At 33.7% G+C, this 21,544-nt stretch overlaps 1 protein-coding gene across 6 annotated transcripts in view; it reads right to left on the bottom strand.

Moving 5' to 3' along the window:
• The window catches only part of CSMD3 (CUB and Sushi multiple domains 3), a 1,090,811-nt gene that overhangs the window by 39,660 nt on the left and 1,029,607 nt on the right, over positions 1–21,544 (bottom strand). For all 6 annotated transcript variants that reach the window (XM_074316364.1, XM_074316366.1, XM_074316365.1 and 3 more), the window contains 4 exons: positions 11,348–11,527; positions 9,594–9,767; positions 3,810–3,983; positions 2,542–2,615 (listed from right to left, as the gene is read on the bottom strand). In XM_074316364.1, the coding sequence (XP_074172465.1) occupies positions 2,542–2,615; positions 3,810–3,983; positions 9,594–9,767; positions 11,348–11,527 (602 nt within the window). The remainder of the gene's footprint in view (positions 1–2,541; positions 2,616–3,809; positions 3,984–9,593; positions 9,768–11,347; positions 11,528–21,544) is intronic.

Below are 21,544 nucleotides of genomic sequence, written 5' to 3'. Positions count from 1 at the left end.
TGGAAGGGGGTCCCGAACCCCATGACTGAGGTAAAAGCTCTTACTTTTATACCTTCCCTTGCCTGCTTGAAGAAGGGAACTGTTTGAAGAAGGGAACTGATGCCTTCTAATGATATTCGTCTACCAGGTGTGTTCTGCTTGCCCATCCTAAAGGAATTAGCAAAGTAGCCCACTCTTATCTATCAGATCTGTTCCATTTGTCAGGCCAAAAGGAATTTTATGATTAACCCCAAGGCCTGTTACATTTTATCCTGGAGTGAGGAGTGATTTCAAAACCTGGAGTTTTAGGATATAGCCATCTTTGTTTATTCCACCCGGGGCCTCCCTGTCTACCTAGGGACATGCTAACTATCCTGTATCAGCATCAATTTTGACCCTGAACTTTCTGGTTTAAGAAAAATTGAATTTCAAGGTATCTTGTGAGTTTGTATTAAATAAATCAGAAGATTTTAATTTAAAATTTTGAATGCTATGGGTTTTTTTGGTTTCAAAATTCATGTCATCATATTCATCATTTAAAGTTAATAAAACACTAAATAACATACTTAGTGCCTCATTAAATGTACTTATGTAGTAATTTGGATTATAAACTAGAAATCACACATAGTCATTATGGTTATTTTGGTAGGGTTAAATATCTTAATGTTAAATATCTTGGGGTTAAACATCTAAGAGTCAGTTTTAAAACATTTCATGTGTATTATAGCTTTATGTAACAAGCCCTAACTCTAAATAATGTGTCTTCCAAAGCCCAGAGCTCAATTTAAAGAGTGATACAGTAGTTAACGAAATGTGTGTTTGGCATTTACCCCATAATTAAACTAGATGTTATATCAATCATTTTGACAGCTATTCCCTTCACTAGTAACCTATTTCTAGCAAAAATTGTTCTAATTTTTGATATTTTGGATACAGAGAGAAATTATGTTATTTTTTCAGCACTAGAGTTTTCTGGCAAGAGGTGATATATTCTTATATATTAATAATTATATCTATGTCAAAAAATTTATATAAATCTATATAGAAAAGGAGAGTGAACACATAAACACTTAAAAAGAAAATTAAGAAAATGATTTGAATGGAATTCACGACGTCCTCCTTTCTCTTTTCCCTCCCAGAAGTGGGGTTCCTAACCCCTGGTTTTATTTAAGTCACTATTGCCCACCTGATAAAACCAGGGATGGATACTATAAAGTTGGAACATTCCAATTTTCTCTCTGGAAATTTGGAACTGAGATTGAGGGAATTAATCACTTTCTGTATGTGGCTGAGATATAAATAGACATGATATACCCTTGGCCAGATGGCCAATATGCAGAGGGAGAACAAAGTGGATAAACACAGCGTAGTAGAAAAGACTTATTACTGTCATTCAGTTTCTAAATTCTGGGCTTGATGAGTCTCACCTAGATTAAAGCCGAGTCACATTCTGTTTCAGTTGCTTTGTGTGTATGCTGAGGACTAATGCTGTTTAGCTAGTTGTCCATTTTTCTGGATTTAGATCAATTGATAAAACATTTTATGTACATATGTATGTATGAATCTTAACTTTTTTTAACATCAATATAATTGAGACTGAGATAATTTTTTACACTTTCATTTTTCTAGACAGGCCGGAGGCAAGCCAGAATTGGAAACACTATTAAATCAATGTTCATACTATACTTGAACGGTAGATAAATGAAAACTATTTTTAGCAACAAAAATATGGCACCTTTGATGAACACTTTCTTTAGAAATGGATGTTTCTCAGGTTCACACTGAATTTCACACAAAATAGCACAATTTAGAAAACTCTGCAACACAAGGCAGTTGGGTAATGTGTAAATTGACTATTTCCTTTTGTAATCAAGTATGCACTTTGGCTCCCCTTAGGCCTCTGTAATGAAAAACTTGCTGAATCTCTATATAAAATCTAAACTGGAAAAAGAGAGAACAAGAAAGTCAGCCACACATGATAGGGCATGCTAAAGAATTGTAACAGAACAATCCAGCTGTGTTGTGTAATAATAGGTTACGGTTACATTATTTTTTAAGATATTTCCCACATCAATGACGATGTATAAAACACATTTTAGTGTTATATATTATAAAACAAAAACTATTTTAGTCTTATTATCTTATTGAATAACCACATTTTAATATATTAGCTGACTCTTATTCTCAGAAATCTCTATTTTCCTCTGTATTTTTCCTCACTGTTCCCACATCTTTTACTCATATACTCTATCACTCTTATTTACACTCTCTTATGTACTAACTGCTGCTTATGGACTTTCCGATGCTCACAGCTATCTCCAATTTTTCTTTTCTTTTATCTTCACGGTCAGTTGAGCTATTATTCTCGAAGTATGTTTTTCTTCTCCTAATTTCCTTTTACTTCCATTCTTTTGTTGCCTCTTACCCTTTTAGAAATATGTTTATAAATACAGATATAAGTGTGACATTTTTTCTGTTTACATCAACAGGACTATATGCACATGAACCAAAGAAGCCTTATGGTCTAGTTTTATAATAAATGGAAATATTTAAAATACCTACTTGAAATCCAAATGTACTGTTCTGAGATCCATGCCGTGGCACTCCCGGGTTTTCACATGAGGTACGAGTGGGTTCTAAAACAAAGATTGAAAACATATTGTTCCTTTAAAATTTATAATTACATTTAAATGTGTATTTCTCTCACACAAAACAATTTTAAGTGATCTCAGGTTTAATGAAAGGGCCCTGGGTAATAATAAAGAGTGTAAATCTAATAGCATCTCACCATGGACAGAAGCCTGCTAATCTTAAAGCAAGAAATTCAGGTAGACTGCATATTATATAAAGTATGCAATTCTTGAACTTTGAAGACTTGTAATACAAAAGCACTTGATATCAAACTAACTCTGTGGATAAAAATTTGAGGAAAAATGAAGAATATGAAAGAAGAACACATGCATAAAACATTTGCTCAAGGACTTTGCTAAATGATAATCTCAGGTAGGGTAATATTACCCTCAATAAGTAAGTTTTTTCCAGAAACAGGACTTAGTTATTTGGATTTTGAAGTGACATCAGTCGGAGATTCTGACATGAGAATGGTAGGGCTGGTAGTCTCCAAGTTGGCTAGTTTGTATGACAGTTTAGGTTGGTTTGTATGACAGTTTATCTGGTTAGTTTACCAAATGTGGTATTTAATATTAGGATTAAAGAAATGTACTTATGCAAATTGCCAGTTATAAAAAAAAGTAATGGGGATGTAAAGTAAACATAGGAATTAGAGTCAATAATATTGTAATAACTATGTATGGTGCCAGATGGGTACTAGATTATCGGGGTGACCACTTTGAAAGGTATATAAATGTCTAGTCACTACGTTGTACACCGGAAACTAATATAATAATGTATGTAAACTATAATTGAAAAAGAAAAAGAAAAAAGAAATGTACTTAGAGCCATTTTGAAATCAATGTGTCTTTTTTATATTTAGAAGACAAGTTTAATTTCATTTGAACATGCTTTCTTAACTTTAAAGACCTATACTGATGTTAATACTTAATGCTATTCATCAGAAAGCTCTTTTTTTTTTCATTTTACTGATAAACAAAAAAGATTATTCCAAGTGTTTCTTCTGGAAATTTTCCATGCTAAAAATAATATACGTTTTACCAATATTCATTTTTAGTGTCTTCTAATTGCTTCTATATTTTGTATTTGTTTTTCATATTTAGTCAACTATAGTTTATAGGATAAAGAAAACCATAAATGTCACCACTGCCTATTATATCCAAAATTACTTAGTATAATCAACCTTTCATTAATATTACCTATGCAGTGAGGTGACGAACCACTCCAAGTGCCATCTGGTTGACATAATCTGGTGCTTGATCCCACTAGTATGAAAGGAGAATTGCAGCTGAATGAAACCTCTGACTGGTATATAAAGCTTTTGCCTTCTCTTTTTCCTTGGGCAGGTATACCAGGATCACCACAAAATTTTGCTGGAAGTGAAATAAAGACAATTATAACACAGATTTAGGAATATCAGAATAAACAATTGATAAAAATGATGACAGCTGGAATATTGCACTAAAGTGAAAGGCTATCCATGTTAATCTGTCCAATGAATTTTTTTAACTTTTGTTTATATGAATAAATACTGAATTTGAGTTCAGTATATTTTAAAAATTAGTCAGACTCAGATATTTTCCACGTAGTAGCCCACCTTAATAACTGTAGTGTTTTGTTTTGTTTTTTATATTGACCAGAATCAAACCACATATTTGTACATATAGGCTGCCAAGCTGAAGTATTTCTGAAATGGCCTGTGACTCACAGATGCCTCTGTGAGAAAGAACCAAGCCGTAATGTCTAGACTGTACTCTCTAGATTAGTCTGTCTTTTTATATGTATATGAAATGCAGGGTCATTTGTTTGGCTGGACTCTGTTGAATAGTGTGAGTATTTTGATGCCTTCTTCTTCAAAATACTGTGGGGGGTTTTGAGTGTTTTGTTTTACATTGGTACCTCGTTTTTTTAATGTAATCCTTTCTAGAAGACTGTTCAAGCTCTGAAACATTTGAAAACAGCCGACAGCTAGGCCTCAGGATCTTGCACTCAGCGGAAGACGTGTGACATGTTCGACTTCTGAGGCATGTTTGAAAACCAAAGCATTTACTTCTGGGTTTATGGAGTTTGTAAACCAAAATGTTCATCAATGGGGACGTTCAAAACCCTAGATACTACTGTATTTGTTTTGTTTTGTTTTGTTTCGTTTTGTTAGAGAAAAGAAGACCATTGGAGTCCAAATCTAAACAAAACTAAGGAGTCTCAATGTTCTACAACAACCTCTGAAGATGTCAACTTGGCAGGCTTTCTAAATAAATTGATTAGATGATTCTGTTCAACATGTAGATGTTTAACTACTGAAAAACTTTATTCTAGATAGGCTTAGGCACTTGGAATTATCAGTAAACAAATAAAGATTCCTGCCCTTGTGGAGTTTATGTATTTGTGATGAAAGCAAACAAACAATAAACATAATTAATAAGTAAAAAAAAAGGTAGCATATGGGAAGATGATAAGTCCTACTATGTTTCACCGAAAATAAGACCTAGGTGGACCATCAGCTCTAATGCATCTTTTGGAGCAAAAATTAATATAAGACCTGGTCTCATTCTACTATAATATATAATATAATATAATTACATTATATAATATAAATATAATATACTATATTATATAATAAATATAATTATATCATATAATATAATACAAGACTATAAATATAATTATATTATATAATATGAGATTATATAAGAATATATTATATAATAAAAATAAATATAATTATATTATATAATATAATATAAGACTGGGTATAATATAATATAATACAATATAATATAATATAATGTAATATAATGCTGGGTATAATATAATATAATATAACCTGGTCTTATATTATATAAGACCAGGTCTTATATTAATTTTTGCTCCAAAAGATGTATTAGAGCTGATGGTCTGGTTAGGTCTTATTTTTGGAGAAACATGGTATGTGGAAAAATATTGTGGGAGGAGGAAATCAGGAGTGTGGATGTGTGGATGTGACAGATGGTGAGGGATAGGAGTAGATTTTAAACGAGTTGGCAAGGGTGTCTCTTACTGAGAATGGATTTGGAGGAAACAAAACATCAATCCATGCTGATATCCCTAGGGAAAATATTCCAGATAGAGAAAACAGCATTGCCAAAGCCCTATATGCTGGGGCATGTTTAGCATGTTGGAAGAAGAATGAGGTCAGTGAGGCTGCAGCAGAGTGAGCACGCAGATATGTAATAGGAGTTGAAATCAGATGGTTTCAAATCCAGTAGACAACTTATATAACATGCTTTTTTATTGTAGTAAAAAGCAAGTACACATAATTTGTCATTTTAACTATTTTTAAGTCTACTCAATTTTTAAATTAATAGATTCGGGACCTGAAAATTTATTTCCCTACAAAGCAAACAAACAACAATGTTTCTAAATATAAATTCTGCATTAAGATGGCTATAGGCTGAGTGACCATAAAATAAATCATCTAAACCAAGACACTTTTGAGAGTGAAAGGGGGCCTCTAACTGGACAGGACAACTACCAGGACAATGGGAATAAACTACTAACAGGAATGCGCCATGCGAATTGCAATGTATGAATACCCTAACTGTAGCATAACTAGTCTTAAACTCAATGTTTAAAGAAAGACCTTCCCTGAAATTCAAGACTCTACAAGAAACTTAAATTTTCAACTTCTTTTTAGAAACATTCTTTTTTTTTTTTTTTAAAACAGTTAAAATCAAAAGTAATCATTAAATAAATATTAAAACAAAATAAATTGGAGGGACAATTAAGAACACAGGTAAAATAAACATTATTTATTGGTTTTGTTTGTTTGTTTGTTTTTTGTTTTTAAATTTTCACCATTTTTTATATATTCTAAACCTCAGTGCTATTTGACATACATACACTTCTAGCAATATATTAATAACACCAAACCCTAAATGCCAGAGCCCTTGTCTTACTACCTTGTATCTGTAGCACATTCTGAACTGAATGTATATTTCCTTAGTGATCATTATCAATGGGCATTAACAGCTTTAGCAATCGTTTCTATTACTACGTTCCTTCATAACTTATTTCTGAAGAGCTTTTTTTGTATTTTTCTGCTGGGTCACTCATCTTGAAATCTTGTCTTTTTTCAACAACCAAAAAAAAAAAGAAAGGATTGATATGCACCCATATAAACTCCTCAATTTTATCGTCACCCCCATCATTCCATCTGTTTCTATCTACAGATGTACTAAACCAAACAACCTATTGATGTCAAGTGCAGCGGCTTAAGACACTAGGTTATTTTCAAAGGCTTCAGATCACAGTGCCATAAACTTTAACATAAAAAGACACACTTTAAACACATTTAAAGAGAAAAGGCTTTCCTCTTTATAAAGCCTCTGAAATGAATGAATTTGGATATTCGATGGATAAGGGAATTGTCTCTTTAGTCTACCTTCTCTAAATTGGAATTCATATTCTGCCATTTACTAGCAGTGTGACCTTAGGCCACATAACAAAATAGCTGGTTCCCTAAATGATGACAGAATTATATAGTGTCCTTATAATTTGATCTCCTCCCTCTGAGCCCAAGTGTCATTATCTATTAAAATGTCATGACTAAACATACTCACCCAGGAGTCCTGCTTTGTGTAGTAGAAATAATATATGTAAAGCAATTGGGACAAATTTAGCCCTATTGTATCTGGATCATTATTATAATGTAAATGTCAATAGTAAGAATTTTATTATTTGTGTTTTCATAGATCCCAAAATAAAACATATAGAGAAACTTGTTGATTGAGATTTTTTTCAGTCATATCAAACAAACTTTACCATAAACTAATTTCTGTAATACCTCATTGTCCCCATCTAGATACTAAAGTTGGGTGTTGCGTTCACACACTGAAGCTTGCCAGTACTGTTGAAACTCCTTATGAGACCCTCCCACATAGTATCCTTTTCTCATCCTGAATTCTAGGTTTCTCAGTTCCATATATTTCTTGATAAATTTATCACATTCACATGCATGCATAAGCAGTGACTTATTTAGCTTAACAACTAATAACAATGCTGATGTTAATATTCTTGTACATGTCTCCTTATGCACATGCACAAAATTTATGTAGTGTGTATACCTAGGAATATGATTTCCAGGCCATAGACTTGGCACATCTTTAACTTCACTATATAATAACAACACATTTTGCAAATGGTTCAGTCAATTTAAAAATCCACCATTGGTGTGTAAAAGTACCCATGGCTCCACATCCTCACCAACACTTGATATTGTCCAACTTTTTTTTTCAGTCCTATGAGTAAGTAGCTATCCATGACTTTTGCCCATGTTTATTGTTTTGCCTTTTATGTTTTAGGAAATCTTTATATATTCTACATATTATTATTTTTCATGTATAATGATTATATTATCTAAGTTTCTGGTTGGTAATTTCATAATGAGAAATGAAATGTTACTGTGGTGTTTTTTTCACTTTTCATTTAGTGAATGGAGCTTTTGCATCTTCAGAAATCTTTTCTTACTCCAAAATCATGTAGATAGTCTCTTAGTCTTTAAAACTTTTCTATTTAAGTCCTGAACGAATTTGGCATTGATCTGTTATTCAACATGAGATAGAGATCGTGTGTGTGTGTGTGTGTGTGTGTTGCATTAATTGAAATGTCTGTTCTTTCCCCACTGATTTGTTCCATAATGTATCGAGTAACAATAAACAAATCTATACCCTCTCTTCTTTAACATTGGTTTACTTTCTATCTCTGTATCAGTACCAACCTGTCTTAATTACTATAGCATTCTAAGCTTTGATATCTGCCAAGGACTGTACTATATGGAGCAGTGAAGAAAAACAAAATCTCTACATTCATGGAAGGTAAACCTGAGTAGAATCTACTATTCAAACACACATGATAAGTAAAATGTATAGTGTGTTATGAGAAGAAAACTTAAGTGATGAAAGGAGACAATGAAGGAGAAAAAAAAAGTGTAAAAGGGCAATATTATATGTCGACATATTAAATTTTAAATATGGTGATCAGAGAAGACAATACTGAGAAGAGGGATTCTGAATAAAAAGCCAAAAGAATAAAAGGAAATTTCCAGGAAATGTACCTAGTGAAAACAATATGCCCTGAAGTCAAAGCATGGCTGAATGCTCAAGGAAGAGTAAGGAAGCGTGTGTGCCCGGAGTAGAGTGGATGAAGTGGAGAATAACAGGATATGATGAGATCAGAAGGAACTAAGAAAAGGGTTGTACGTATGTGCCTGCAGGCAATTTGACCTTTACTCTGGATGAGATGACCAGACTTTGTAGGATTCTGCACAGTTTAGTCAGTTAGCTCTGCCTAGTTTCAAGGCCTCGGGGACAAGTAGGATGCTCCTTGACCCCGTACTGGGCAGGAAAACACGAGGAACAGGATCGCATTAAACATGTCTGAAAGAGTACTGCCCCCATTATGTGCTACAGAAACTTGTGTAAAACAGAAATCTGACTTTTGTAATCTGGCAATTTTATCTTGAAGTGATATTTGCTGGGATATATACTATAGAATAATCTCAGTAAAAAAAAAAAAATCTCTATCTCTAAATTTACCTGGGTATTTTTAGATGCACAATCACAATCAGTATCATGGCAAATACCACCATAAGAACTTAGTTTGAATGAACATGTAGAAGTGACATGGATTTTTGCAGAAAGAGATTTGCGGTTAAATTAGAGCATTCAGTTGAGATAAACTGGACCTAAGTAAGAATACTTTTCTGACAGATTAATATCGGAGTGGCTCTATTTGGTGGAATAGTTTTTGAAATCCAGAAATTTGCTAACAAGGAAATTTAGCCTAACTTTTAGAGTTAGAGCAGAGGAAACATTGGAAGGAGTTTAACAATCTCATACTTATTCTAGCAAAGTTTGAAAATTTATGTAACAGTTACAATCTCAGTAAATAGATCTAAGACAGTGAAAATGGGAAAATACAATTTTAAGCATGGAAATTATACTTACGTAAGCACTGTGGTACTTCCCCACTCCAGGTACCATTCCCTACACAGGTCAAAACAGCAGGAAAGGATAGTTCATAGCCCGGAGAACAGATGTAGCTAATACTAAAGCCCCAGTCGAAATTTGTTCCTTCTAACCTTCCATTAGAGATCTGGGGAGGAGTTGGGCAGGTAACAGCTGCAATTACATTAAAAGCAATTAGACACAGCTGTTGAAATATCTTGGGTGTAAAACAAATAAATAAATATCATTAGAAGAAGCATATGTCTTAATTTAACCTTTTGGAGGACATTATGGCCTGACATGTTTTATTCTCCTGGTAGTTATTCTGAAACATCCCTGGAATTAATCCCTCTAGAATGCAACTATTTTTTGGCAATGTAATGGCTACTGGGTGTCACAGATTCTCTTACAGAATAACAAGCTGCCTGACACCTAAGAGAAGGCAAACAGAGAGTGATCTTCCATCCAGTATACTGTAACTGATAAATTATTGTTTTTATATTATTTTCAAGTGACCTTTAGACAGATTGAAGTGCAGGGATGTTTGAACATATATAGTGCATTGGCATTAGAGCAAGGTATTTGGTAGTAACTCTGTGACATTTTTGAAAATAAAAATCATATATCACCTTAAAATATCCAAATTGATTCTATTAACCACTTAGATTCATATGTTAAAACTTACTGTAGAATTTTTAAATGTGTGATTAAATTTTTAAACATTAATTTTAAAAATTATTTTAGGCTGTCTTTAAGCAGATATAGGTTGGAAAGACAGAGATGAGGGGGAAAGAAGGGTACCACCTGCCAAATCTAAAAATGATGAATGATTATATTGTGATGATTAGCCATACATATGAATAACTTTTGGAGTTGTATAACATTGCCATTATCAGGATCAATTAATTATTTATGAAATAACTTTTAAAATATAAAATGTCTGTTCATATATTTTCATGTATGAACTATTTATAGTGAACTGATTCAGAAACTGAAATCAAGAAGAAAAACAGACATTAGAATTATTCTTTTTGGTTATATTATTATGTCGAGGAGATATTAAACTGTCAATTTATAGATGTTTAGAGAAACACCTGAATGAGAAAGCTCCATCATTAAAAATCAATAGTATTATAGAACAATATAAACTACCTGACATTGAATCTACAGTATGCCACAAGTAATCAGAAAAATTGACAAAAAATATATAAATATTTACAATGAAAAACAAACAGCATAAGGTAGCAAATCTATGCCTACATTGACTAAAAGGTTAATTCTAGATTGCATTCTTTAAATATACAGTGTCGTATTTTCTTTAAAATAAATTACAGTTTTATAATTCAGGCTGACTGTTCTCAAACTACTGGAAGTGTTTCTCCCCATCCTTGAATTACTTGACCCAAGTAGATCATCAAATAAAAGTTCTAATTCACTAAGGTTATATTCTCTTTTAAATATTCATCAATGAATATAAATGATGATGGTGCTTATATATCAAGAGTACGTGATATTTCTGTTGTTTTAATTGCAATAGAGTTCACTGTCATTACTCACAATAGGATATAACATTTTTATTATAATACAATTTTAAAATTATATAAATTATATGGTTAAAAAAACACTGAAGCAGTCATTTCTTAGTATCAAAAAATTGAAACAATACATACAACACTATTTAAATTTACCATAAATTTACATATTAAGAAAGGAAATACATAGTGACTTCTAGATAATTGAAGAAATCACCATACCTCTACAGGTTGGCATTACTCCACTCCAGGTGCCATTAGTGGTACAAGTCCTGATTCTGGAACCATTCAATTCCATTGTATAGCCTGGCTGGCACATGTACGAAACATTTTGTCCAACCACGTAATCATCTCCATATCTCAGTCCATTGGCTGGTATACCTGGGTCTCCACAACTAATTACTATCAGTATTGGGTTAGAAGAGCATATGGTTAATGTGGCAGATATTTAATAAAGAAGAGTGGTAAGCATATGGCATACTTGATATATTAAGTAGGGACAATCGGTTATCATGTTCTCTTTTAATCATAAAGCATAAGCACATTTAAAGCGCATACTAGCAATTCCTGATTATGACCTGGTATGCTCATTGAGGATTCTACACATATGGTTCAGAAATTGTCATTTAGGCTCTGAAATGGCTAGGTTAATATGCTACCAGAAATTCTGATGTGGTAACCTGTTTTAACGTGCATTATATGATCATGGAGAAGCCGTCCTATAGAATCAAGACTTCTAACATAATATTTAAAGTCTGTATTCCTATGTATGGCCACTGAAATCACAAATTTATCAGGCTTGCTGGACTGAAAGCATATTGTCTGCATGGTGTTACTCAACACAATAGTATAATTGTTTTTAATTAAAACAATGTTAGGTGCACAACAATTTTTATTGAATAAATGAAAGAATGAATAAACTATAAAGTGTGAATTTATCCCATACAGGGTGGGATACATAATTTGTGGGGCCCAGTGAGAAATGAAAAGGACAACAGCTAGAGAGAGAGAGATGAATTTCCCATTTCCACCAACTTATTGCCAACCCAAGTGAAAGAACAAACTCTGAAAAAAGTGCGCCATCTTGCATTCAGTCTGGAATGCTCTTGTTTCCTGGATTGGATGTGAGTGAAAGGTCTACATAAAGCATCAAGTGCTTGCTGGTTATGCTTCGGTGTTGCTATCCCAGGATCAAGATAGCCACTCGTGTACTCTGGACCAAAAATCCATGAATACACCCAGCTCCTACTTGCACCCAGATCCAGAAAATGGGGTGGAGAAAGAAGGTGTGATGTGAGCTTCCCTCTACTGATGACATGGACCAACTAATCAGAGAGCATCAGTGGCTCCTAAGCAGGGATGGCAATGGAGAGGCTGGGCAGGGACAGGGGTACAGGTGGTAGGAAGCAAAAGGTCTATAACCCATCTTAGGAGGAGAGGGCGTCAGGGAGGCAGACTGCGTGAGCAGAGGCTGCAAACACTTAGCATAGGCTCCACTGTCCCCGTGGACTTCAGTTACAAAACACAAATTCAAAGATTCAGTGATTGAGAATTTTGAGACAGTAAAACACAGCATGAAACCCTAGGCACTTTGAGTGTGAGGTCCTCTTAACTGCACTGGTCCACAAAGCATGTTCTAATTACATGTACTATCACTTATAATGCCACCTGAAAATTTTTAGAAAGACTTGAGATAGCATAGAAAATAAAAATAATTCTAAATATGACAGTTACGAATAAGATGTAACAGATTATACATAAGCCACAAAAACACTTGATGTTCTGATGTACACGATTTAAGCATGATTTCGGCAATGAATGGCTAAAAGCTTTCTGGCAGCTAAAAGAAAAAAAGCAAAAACGAAAAAACAAAAACAGAAGGGTACATTTTCCTGGAGGTAAAAAACGTGGCATGTTTGCTTTTGAGTATCTTTTTTTTGCCTTTTGAATCTTTTTGTTCATAAAAGGGTGAATAATTTTACCAGGTAAATCTGGGTTATGCTCTCATTTTTATTTTTTTATTTAATTCTTCCCAGAATTCTGGAGGTCTAGGGTTAAAAACTAAAAATAAATTAATTCATGGAATCTTAATAGCATTTCAATTATACTGTATGTGTTAACGTACGATTAAACATTTTAAATGTGAAGATTCCTTTTATATTATTTGAATCGGTTGAGTCTAAGAAGTTTTCAGAAAATAAATATTGACAATTAAATTAAAGGACAATATTCACGTCATTCCACCTGCTAATCCTCAGAACCCTGGAGACAGTTTGCTGAAGTCACACTCATTGAGTGTTTCTATCAAACTCCTAATAAGAGTTTTGCATATAGGGTGATTTTTGTTCTTTTAATTATTGATGACGAAATTTTTTTTTAATTATACAACTGAGTTGGATAGGAAATCAAATCCTGCTTATTTACCAAGAACATCATTTATATGTTTTGCAGTTTCAAAATGTATAAAGGTGAGTATAAGCCTTCAATTTATTTCATTTTTCTTAACCTTATGTTATTTACATTTTTAACCTAGATTAAAATCAAGAAGAGGAAACTCAGAGAGAGCACCCACCAATAACTATTTTGTGGGCAGCGCTTTACAGAGCGACTTAGAATCTTTGCAAGAAAGAACAACTAATTTGTGGAAAGGCGCAAGAGCTGAGATGCATCCACCAAAAGAGAGGACAGAAGCTTTATTTTGCAGAGGAACTAAACCAGAGTTCTGCACATTGTGGCAGCACCATGAATGCCTGACAACAACTTCAGGAGCTTTTGTTTGTTGGCTTCCTAATGAAGCAAAGGGCAGTCAAAGAGGCAGTTTCCAATAGCAACAGTCTCTGTAAACAGCACCTGCTCCACAAGTCAATTCATTCACCACAGGCCTGTCTTCAACAATAAAAAGAGGCTTTTGGTCTTTTCTGGAAAAAACCTTAGAATAGTATCTCTTTAGGGCAAGAAAATCTCTTCTAAGGTCACAAAAATCCCTAAGGACACAGAACTTGTACACACACACACACACACACACACACACACACACCAATCAACTTCATGAAGACAGATATTTTGTCTCTTTCTACACTGTTGTACTCTCAGAGACTAGTCTACTGCATGACTCATCATAAGAGATTAAGTAAATATTTGTTTAAAGACTAAATCGGTGAATGAGTATGTAAAGAATGATTAAATAGCTCAAATTCACAAAAATACGTTTATTGTTTAAAGACTTGAATTTGTTTCCATGGAAGGTTTTTTCATACCTTCCTTCACATAACTGATGCCCATTTGGCATTACTTTTGATAAAGCTAAGCAGATAACCTCTATTATAAAAGTAAAATGCAATTGTGGTAATTCTAATCTATGCCACTTCAAAACTTTTTTATCTTTTTAAATAAGTGTTATAAATATGTTTTTTTAACTAAAATAGGATCACGCTACCCACACTTTTATAACAGAATTCATTTTTTACTCAATACCTAATGGATTTTTTTGCATGTTAATACACAGATCCAAGTGACATTTTTAATGACATGATATTTTCTTACATGGATATACATGCAGTATAATTCATGAAACCAAAACCCTGTGGACTGATTGAAACCGAGGATCCCTGTAACGTTGATCAAATTTAGATTTAAATCCTACTTCTAGAAATCATATTCTTCTCTCTATATATACACCTCTCTATATAAGACCTAGCCTTTCCCCCGATAATCAGCCACCCGTGAGGTAGCAGAAGACAGCAGCTGGGACCTGATTAATGGATGGTCACATGGTAAAAACCTCTGACATAGCATTTTGACTGAGGTTCTGTTTCAGCTCCTGAGCCCTGAGGTGTAACGAACCCCTGGCTACTTTCCCATGAAACCAGACAGAGGGATGCCAGAACAGACCTCAGGGCTGTCCTCAAGACCTGAAGAGATGATTTATTATACTTCCCACACGTCCCACTAATCTGCTCCCAGCACAACCCTGGGCCCCTAACCCACAGGTGTCTTGTGATTTTGCCCTATAGAATCTGTAACTTGCACACCATCGGGAAGTCAAGCTTTGAGCATTAGCTACCTGCCTTTGTATTGGCCAATTCAATCTTAAACATTTTTTTCTTTCTATACTTCAAACTGCTGTTCATGAATTTCTTTGGGCCACTGCATGCAGGCAGGCAGATGCAAGGAAAAAAAATGGAGTTTCGGTAACATGATGTTTGAGTTATCCCACTGTTTTCCTATTAGAGACAATGCAGAAATGAACATGCTTGCTCAGGAATCATTCATTACACATGTACATTATCAGATTTTAAGCCCGAAATAAAATTCATCTAGAGCCGGATGAAGTTGTCAGAGAACCATTTCTCTGACAACACTCCAGAATTTACAGGATCTCTCAATTCAAAAGTTTGTTTTCTTTTTAGAGCTCAGTAAGGTAGACTTTCTCAACCTTAATCTTGGCATTATTGACATTTGGGACCAATTAATTCTTGATTGTATGGGTCTGTTTTATGCCATGAGGATGTTTAGCATTGACCTCTGCCTGTTCGATACTGATAGCATACTCCACTCACCTGCACTGTGACAGCCAAAAATATCCCCAGACGTTATCAAATGTCCTGTGGGAAGCAAAACTGCCCGTATCTGAGAACCACTGCACTAAGCAATAGCTCTCCTTGAGGAGATTTAGATGATTTTTAGCTTCACTTCACCCAGTTTCATGCTGGGATATTCCCCAGCTTTCTCTTGTGTGAGACTAGTGCCATCTCCCTGACTTGTCCTCTACAAAAGCAAAACAAACCAAAAGGCAAACAAAAAACTCTGAGAATTCTCAAGTTGGTAACAAAGATCCAGGGAGGACCATTTCTGTCCTAGTTATTTTTGGGGGAAAAGGCTTGGATTCATTTATCACTGGATCAGATTCAGTACTCTGTTCCTGGCCCAAATGACAGGACCTGCCAGATGCAGGGCATTGATCATTTTGGAAGAAGTCTTAGTAGATGGGAAAAGAAAAGAAAAAAATGAATGTGTTTCCTTTTATACCTGAAAACCAATCCTTACTCCTCTTGACAAGCCCTATCCTGGTGCAGATTGTATCTTCTTCCCAAAACACTATGTGCTTTAGGTACAGGAGGTGGCTCTCTGCCTGTTAGACATTGAAAGCTGAAGATCCTGCACTATTTATATCCTGAGAGGTTTGTATGCTGACAAAAGCAAGCAACAGGCAAAAAAAACAAAAACAAAAACCAACAAACAAAAAAAAACAGCCACAATAAAACAAAACAAAACAAACCCTGGTATTTTTGAATGAGTATTTACCTGCGCTTAGTTTTTACATATTTTATTTCAGACTGAAATCCATAGAAAAGAACTTAACTGAATTATATAATGAAAGTACTGTTAATAGCTTTCTGGTATTATGGCAAACATATTTTCCTTCCAGCTTGGTTTAGTTCCATGGATGTTTCTTAACCTTTATAATTCCTCTGCCAAAGTGGGCATGATGTTTGAATGCATGACCTGGATCTCATGATGCATGCTTTTACCCACCCATGAGAAAACTTATTATTTTGGGGAAGCTTCACACTCCAGCACTGGCAGTAGGTTTGATAAGGACCTGTCTGGAGTTGCAGAAAGATGGGTGCAGAAAGATGGGTTTACGAAGCATAATTTTAGAGACAGATTATTAAGTGGGCAACTTCTCAACTCATTTATAATGCAAAGCTGGTTGAATATTAGCAGATAGAATTTATGTGAGGAAAATTTTACTCTTTTACCAAAATCTGTACTATGGCTAAATATAAAGGAGAAAGGGAGGAAAATACCATTATTATCAAATAATATTTATTCCAAAAATGTTTCTTAAAACGGACAAGGCAAGTTCCAGCTGACGCATCTGCACATGTGATTGAACTGGGTTTTTAAGGAACAGAAAAAGAGTGTGTGTGTGTGTGTGTGTGTGTGTGTGTGTGTGTGTGTGTGTTTGCTCATATGCTGCTGGGCAAACACATGAAAGGTATATTTTCAAATTACACTGGTGGGATATTCTCACAGAGCAAAAATGCTTGGAATAACAAACCTACTCCACTGCCTAGACCAGCGACCTTACTGAACTCTATTCTTAGTTCCTGGCATAGTGCCCAAAGATAGTAGGTTTTGTGTAAATGATGCTTTATTAACAGAATCTATAAGTAGTCCAATCACATTATATACTGACAGTTCTCTGTTTCATTTTAACTGTATTTTTAGATTATAAAATATATTGCTATAAGTTAAAAATTGTATTCTAAAAACTGGGTCTCTCCTCTGATTTTCACTATGCAGGAAAGACTAGTTGCCTAAGAACTAGTTCAGGAAAAAACACTTAAAGTAACCAAATTTTATTTTTAAAAAGTGGGAAAAAATCCAAATAGAATTTAATTCTTTATATTTTACTTTCACCATACCGTTGTAGATGGGCAATTTTTTCAACTATATTTCAAGAGCTTTATTAATTTATTCAATGGTCTCTATTAATTCTTTCATATTCAAATAATCCTATATTGAAACATCTATCACATCATTAATCTTGTTGATTTTCTCTCTTTCAATTGATACTGTCCTATTTCTAGCAAATCCCCTTTATCAATGATTATGTGTGTGATTCAGCAGTACTCTGGTTCATTTCCTTTGATGCATCACATTAAAATATTTCATCTCTTGCAAGATTGCAAATCTATTATCAACTTATATATTTGTACTCTATATTTGGACACTCATCTTAAGAAAACAACAAAATAATTGAGAAGATATATAGAGGACATTGTAATTTTAAGCAGAAAGACTTGTTAATCTAGAGAAATTAAAAAATTTGAAGATGAATATACTATAAATTAACATTTCCATATGCATAATAAGCAATGTCCTATATTTATATTTATACTTAACCATTTAAAAAGTTAGGACATAAAGCAAGAACGAAAAGGAGAAAAAATTAAAAAGGAGAGAATGAATTTGAGAAAATTACTTCAAATAGACTTGGTTGAAAATCTTATTTTCTACATATATTAGCTGTGTTACCATGGGAAAGAAATTCTATTTTCTTGGTAAAAAACTATTTCTTTAAATGTGAAATGGAAAAGATAATACTATATAACTCATAGATTTGTTGTTAGAAATAAATGAGAGAATTTATGTAAAGCACTTAGCACAAATCCTAACAAATGGCCAACACTATATGACAGATATTCTTTATGAGTAAATTGGGTACAATTTCAATGGAAAGGAAAAAAGGAAAATTTTGTTTAGGTATATTTTCAAAAAATTACTATAAGGGCTTAGATTTGGAAGTTTAGTTCAGGTACTTTAATTATTTTTCCCATAATTAATTTAATTCATTTCAAATTCATATTTGGGTCTTGCTTATAGACACCAGAAAAAGGCAATTATATTAAATCAAAATTTATTTAAAAAATATTTTTATTTGCATTTAACCTTCCTGGTATGTACAAGGAATAATTAAATTGAATGGTAAATTCCATCCATTTGTGTGAGAGAAATAACTATTTATTGATGAGCTCTGCCAGTAGTCAGAAAGTCAACGAAAAGATTTGGTGTCTTAGTTTCCTTATCTATACATGTAAGTATATAACACAATCTCTTCCAGCTCCGCAATTACACAATTCTATGAAACACATATTTAAATTAACTTCCACTGCAAATTAATGAGAAGGAATCTGAAACATTGGTTCTAATTCACTTTGATCACAATATATAAGATTATCAGTATGTTAGATTCTTTAATTACAGAAGTTTAGTCTGTTTTAATTGCCACCAAAACCTCTCTCTGTGATCTCTTTTTGGGGATATTTTTGAGTTGCTTCCAGGGTGTTAGTACTTTTTTACTTAGGAAGTCAACTGTTGTAAATCTTCATTTTTTTAATAGCAATTCATAATTTAAAAGCTAATGCTTGAAATACCTTACTTAATACAATATTTATCCTTGAAGAACTGAAGTTAAAAAAGAGACTTTCTTTATATTTTTGATGCTGTTTGTAATCAGTTTGTTTTGATCTGAATGACTTTTTATTTGACTTAAAATTCCTAAGGGAAAACTAAGGTGATTTAATTAAAACGATGTAATTTTCAATCTCAAGAACTGGGATATGTCTATGTGTATATCTTTACTAAAACTGGAAAATATCTTTAAAAAATAAACTACTTAGCTATTTATCCATACTTAAATAAAATTGTGAAAAAAGGAGATATATTATTCTGCAGATTTCTTTTACTCTGAATATACTCATTATTTCAGTCTTATTAAGTATATGTTGAAACATTATCTACTAGAAACTAAGTGCTGTGAGCCCTATAAAGTGACAAATCCTCTCTGCAAGTACTTTAAAATGGACTGAAATGAGAAGTCATGTATACTTACAGCTAAAATAAAATTCATATGATATATTTGAGACCATCAACAACTATCTACTGAGACACTCTTAGGTGTTAGGTACTGTGCTGTGCCCTCGAAGGTCAATGAGATAAACAGATCTGATAACTACCGCCCTGTGAAGTCTACGGTTTAGCAAGCAGGACAGGTAATTGCTATAAAAGATTTATACAGCATAGAGCAGTCACTTTTAGCTAAAACGTATATGAGAAAGTCCTGTCCTGAGAAGTCTTTTGCCAAGTGTATCATTTGAGCTGATACTTAAAAGGTAGGGTACCAGCTAAGAATTTTAAGGCTCAGATGGGGTAGTATAGTATGGAAACAGTAAAGCCTATTTGTTAAATGTTAGATGGTTCAGTCTTGTAAAATTGAGACATTTTCAAAGTAAGTAGGAGGACTTCTTTCCTTTAAGATGGAGAAACAGGGAAGAATTTATTCTCCATTTGAAACAACCAGAAAGAAAAAAAAAGGATAAAGTCTGGGGGAAAAAACAAAAACAACAAAATTAAAAAAAACCAAAATGGGTTTCAAAAGGCAGCAAAGCAGAGTGATCCTTGAGTGACAGGAAACAAATGAGATCAGTCCTATGACTACCCCCTCTTCCTGCTTTAAGAGTTTCCAAGCTGAAGCACAGGGAGGAGAACCCCATGCAAAGCCCAGCCAACTCCCTAAGTTGAAAAGATGGATCTGACAGTCAGGAGAGAACAAGGTGGACAGAGTTGGTTAGACAGAATACCGGAGAGATCTCGCTCAGAAAGAGTGCTCTGGAGATCTAGAGGGATAACTCCTTGAGTATTCAGCTGAATACTGGTCAGCCTCTGAGGAAACTGTCCAACGTGAAGTAAAGAACTGCCAAAAGATCAGATGTAACAGCATTTGATGTTGACACAGGGCCTGAAATATTACTTGTTACTGACTCCAATCAACAATGGGAAAATTTTTGCTGATCTGGATTTGGATAATATGTTCTAGTCAGTGCTTATTTCAAGAGCCTCCAAGCCATCCATAGTTTGCCTTCATCTTTGCAGAGACATGATATGCACAGACTATCTCAATAACCCCATCATGACACACAATTTTGCATGCAAGATATTAACTACAACCAATTTTCTCCAGAGTCACAGATATGAATGACATTACTCTGATGGCATCTTTCTCAGAGTAGATTCATTTGAGTCCCTCATTTAGGAAATAGAAATACTCACAAAGGATTTAAAGGGGGGAAAAAAGAAAAAAAGAGGGGGATGGAATATAGACCCACACCTAGCACAGGTCTGTCTTCTTAGTTACATTTCTGAGAATTAGTAGGTCAGTCAGCTCCACCACCAACACTCTCAAGATCACCTACTAACCTTCTTAACGCCACATGTTAAAATAAAGCCAACACCTTTTGGGTCTGGAAGCAATACATTCCTCACTGACAAATTTTACTTAAGCCCATTTACGTTGTTATTCACAAACTTGCCTACTCTTATTGAGGCCCCTTACAGCAAAAGGATTTATAACCTGCCCAAATTGTAATACCCAAAGCATGCCCATTACTCTCCCCAGAGTCTCTTTTATTATAGAGGCTTAGCAACTTCTCATGACTCCTACAGTCTCTGCACATATCCTAAATAGCTCTTCCTTTTAAAAATTTCATGATTTACATGATGCCACTGAAGTTCTTTTTTTTTTTTTAAATAAATAGAAGCAACCATGATTTTCCAATGGATGTATTATTGCTGATTAAATAAATTCTATTTTATTCCATACATAAGCATTAATTTATATATAGGAATTTTAAATAAATTTTTCTTTAAGTGATTAATTATAATACAGATTCTCAAAAATGCCATCTTTTTATAAACATATCAAGAGGACAAATCAGCTATTCAAACTTTCTAGGGTAGTGCAAGCACCCATCAATAGTTAGTAAGCTTCTTTAAAAACCAAGTCAGTCATTGACATATGCTAGACTGGCAAAAGGAAATTGTATTCATTGTATTATTAGTCTTGATTACAGC

Source organism: Rhinolophus sinicus, linkage group LG12 (assembly GCF_036562045.2).
Source record: "Rhinolophus sinicus isolate RSC01 linkage group LG12, ASM3656204v1, whole genome shotgun sequence".
NCBI lineage: Eukaryota > Metazoa > Chordata > Mammalia > Chiroptera > Rhinolophidae > Rhinolophus > Rhinolophus sinicus.
This window is presented reverse-complemented; position numbering and strand designations above follow the sequence as displayed.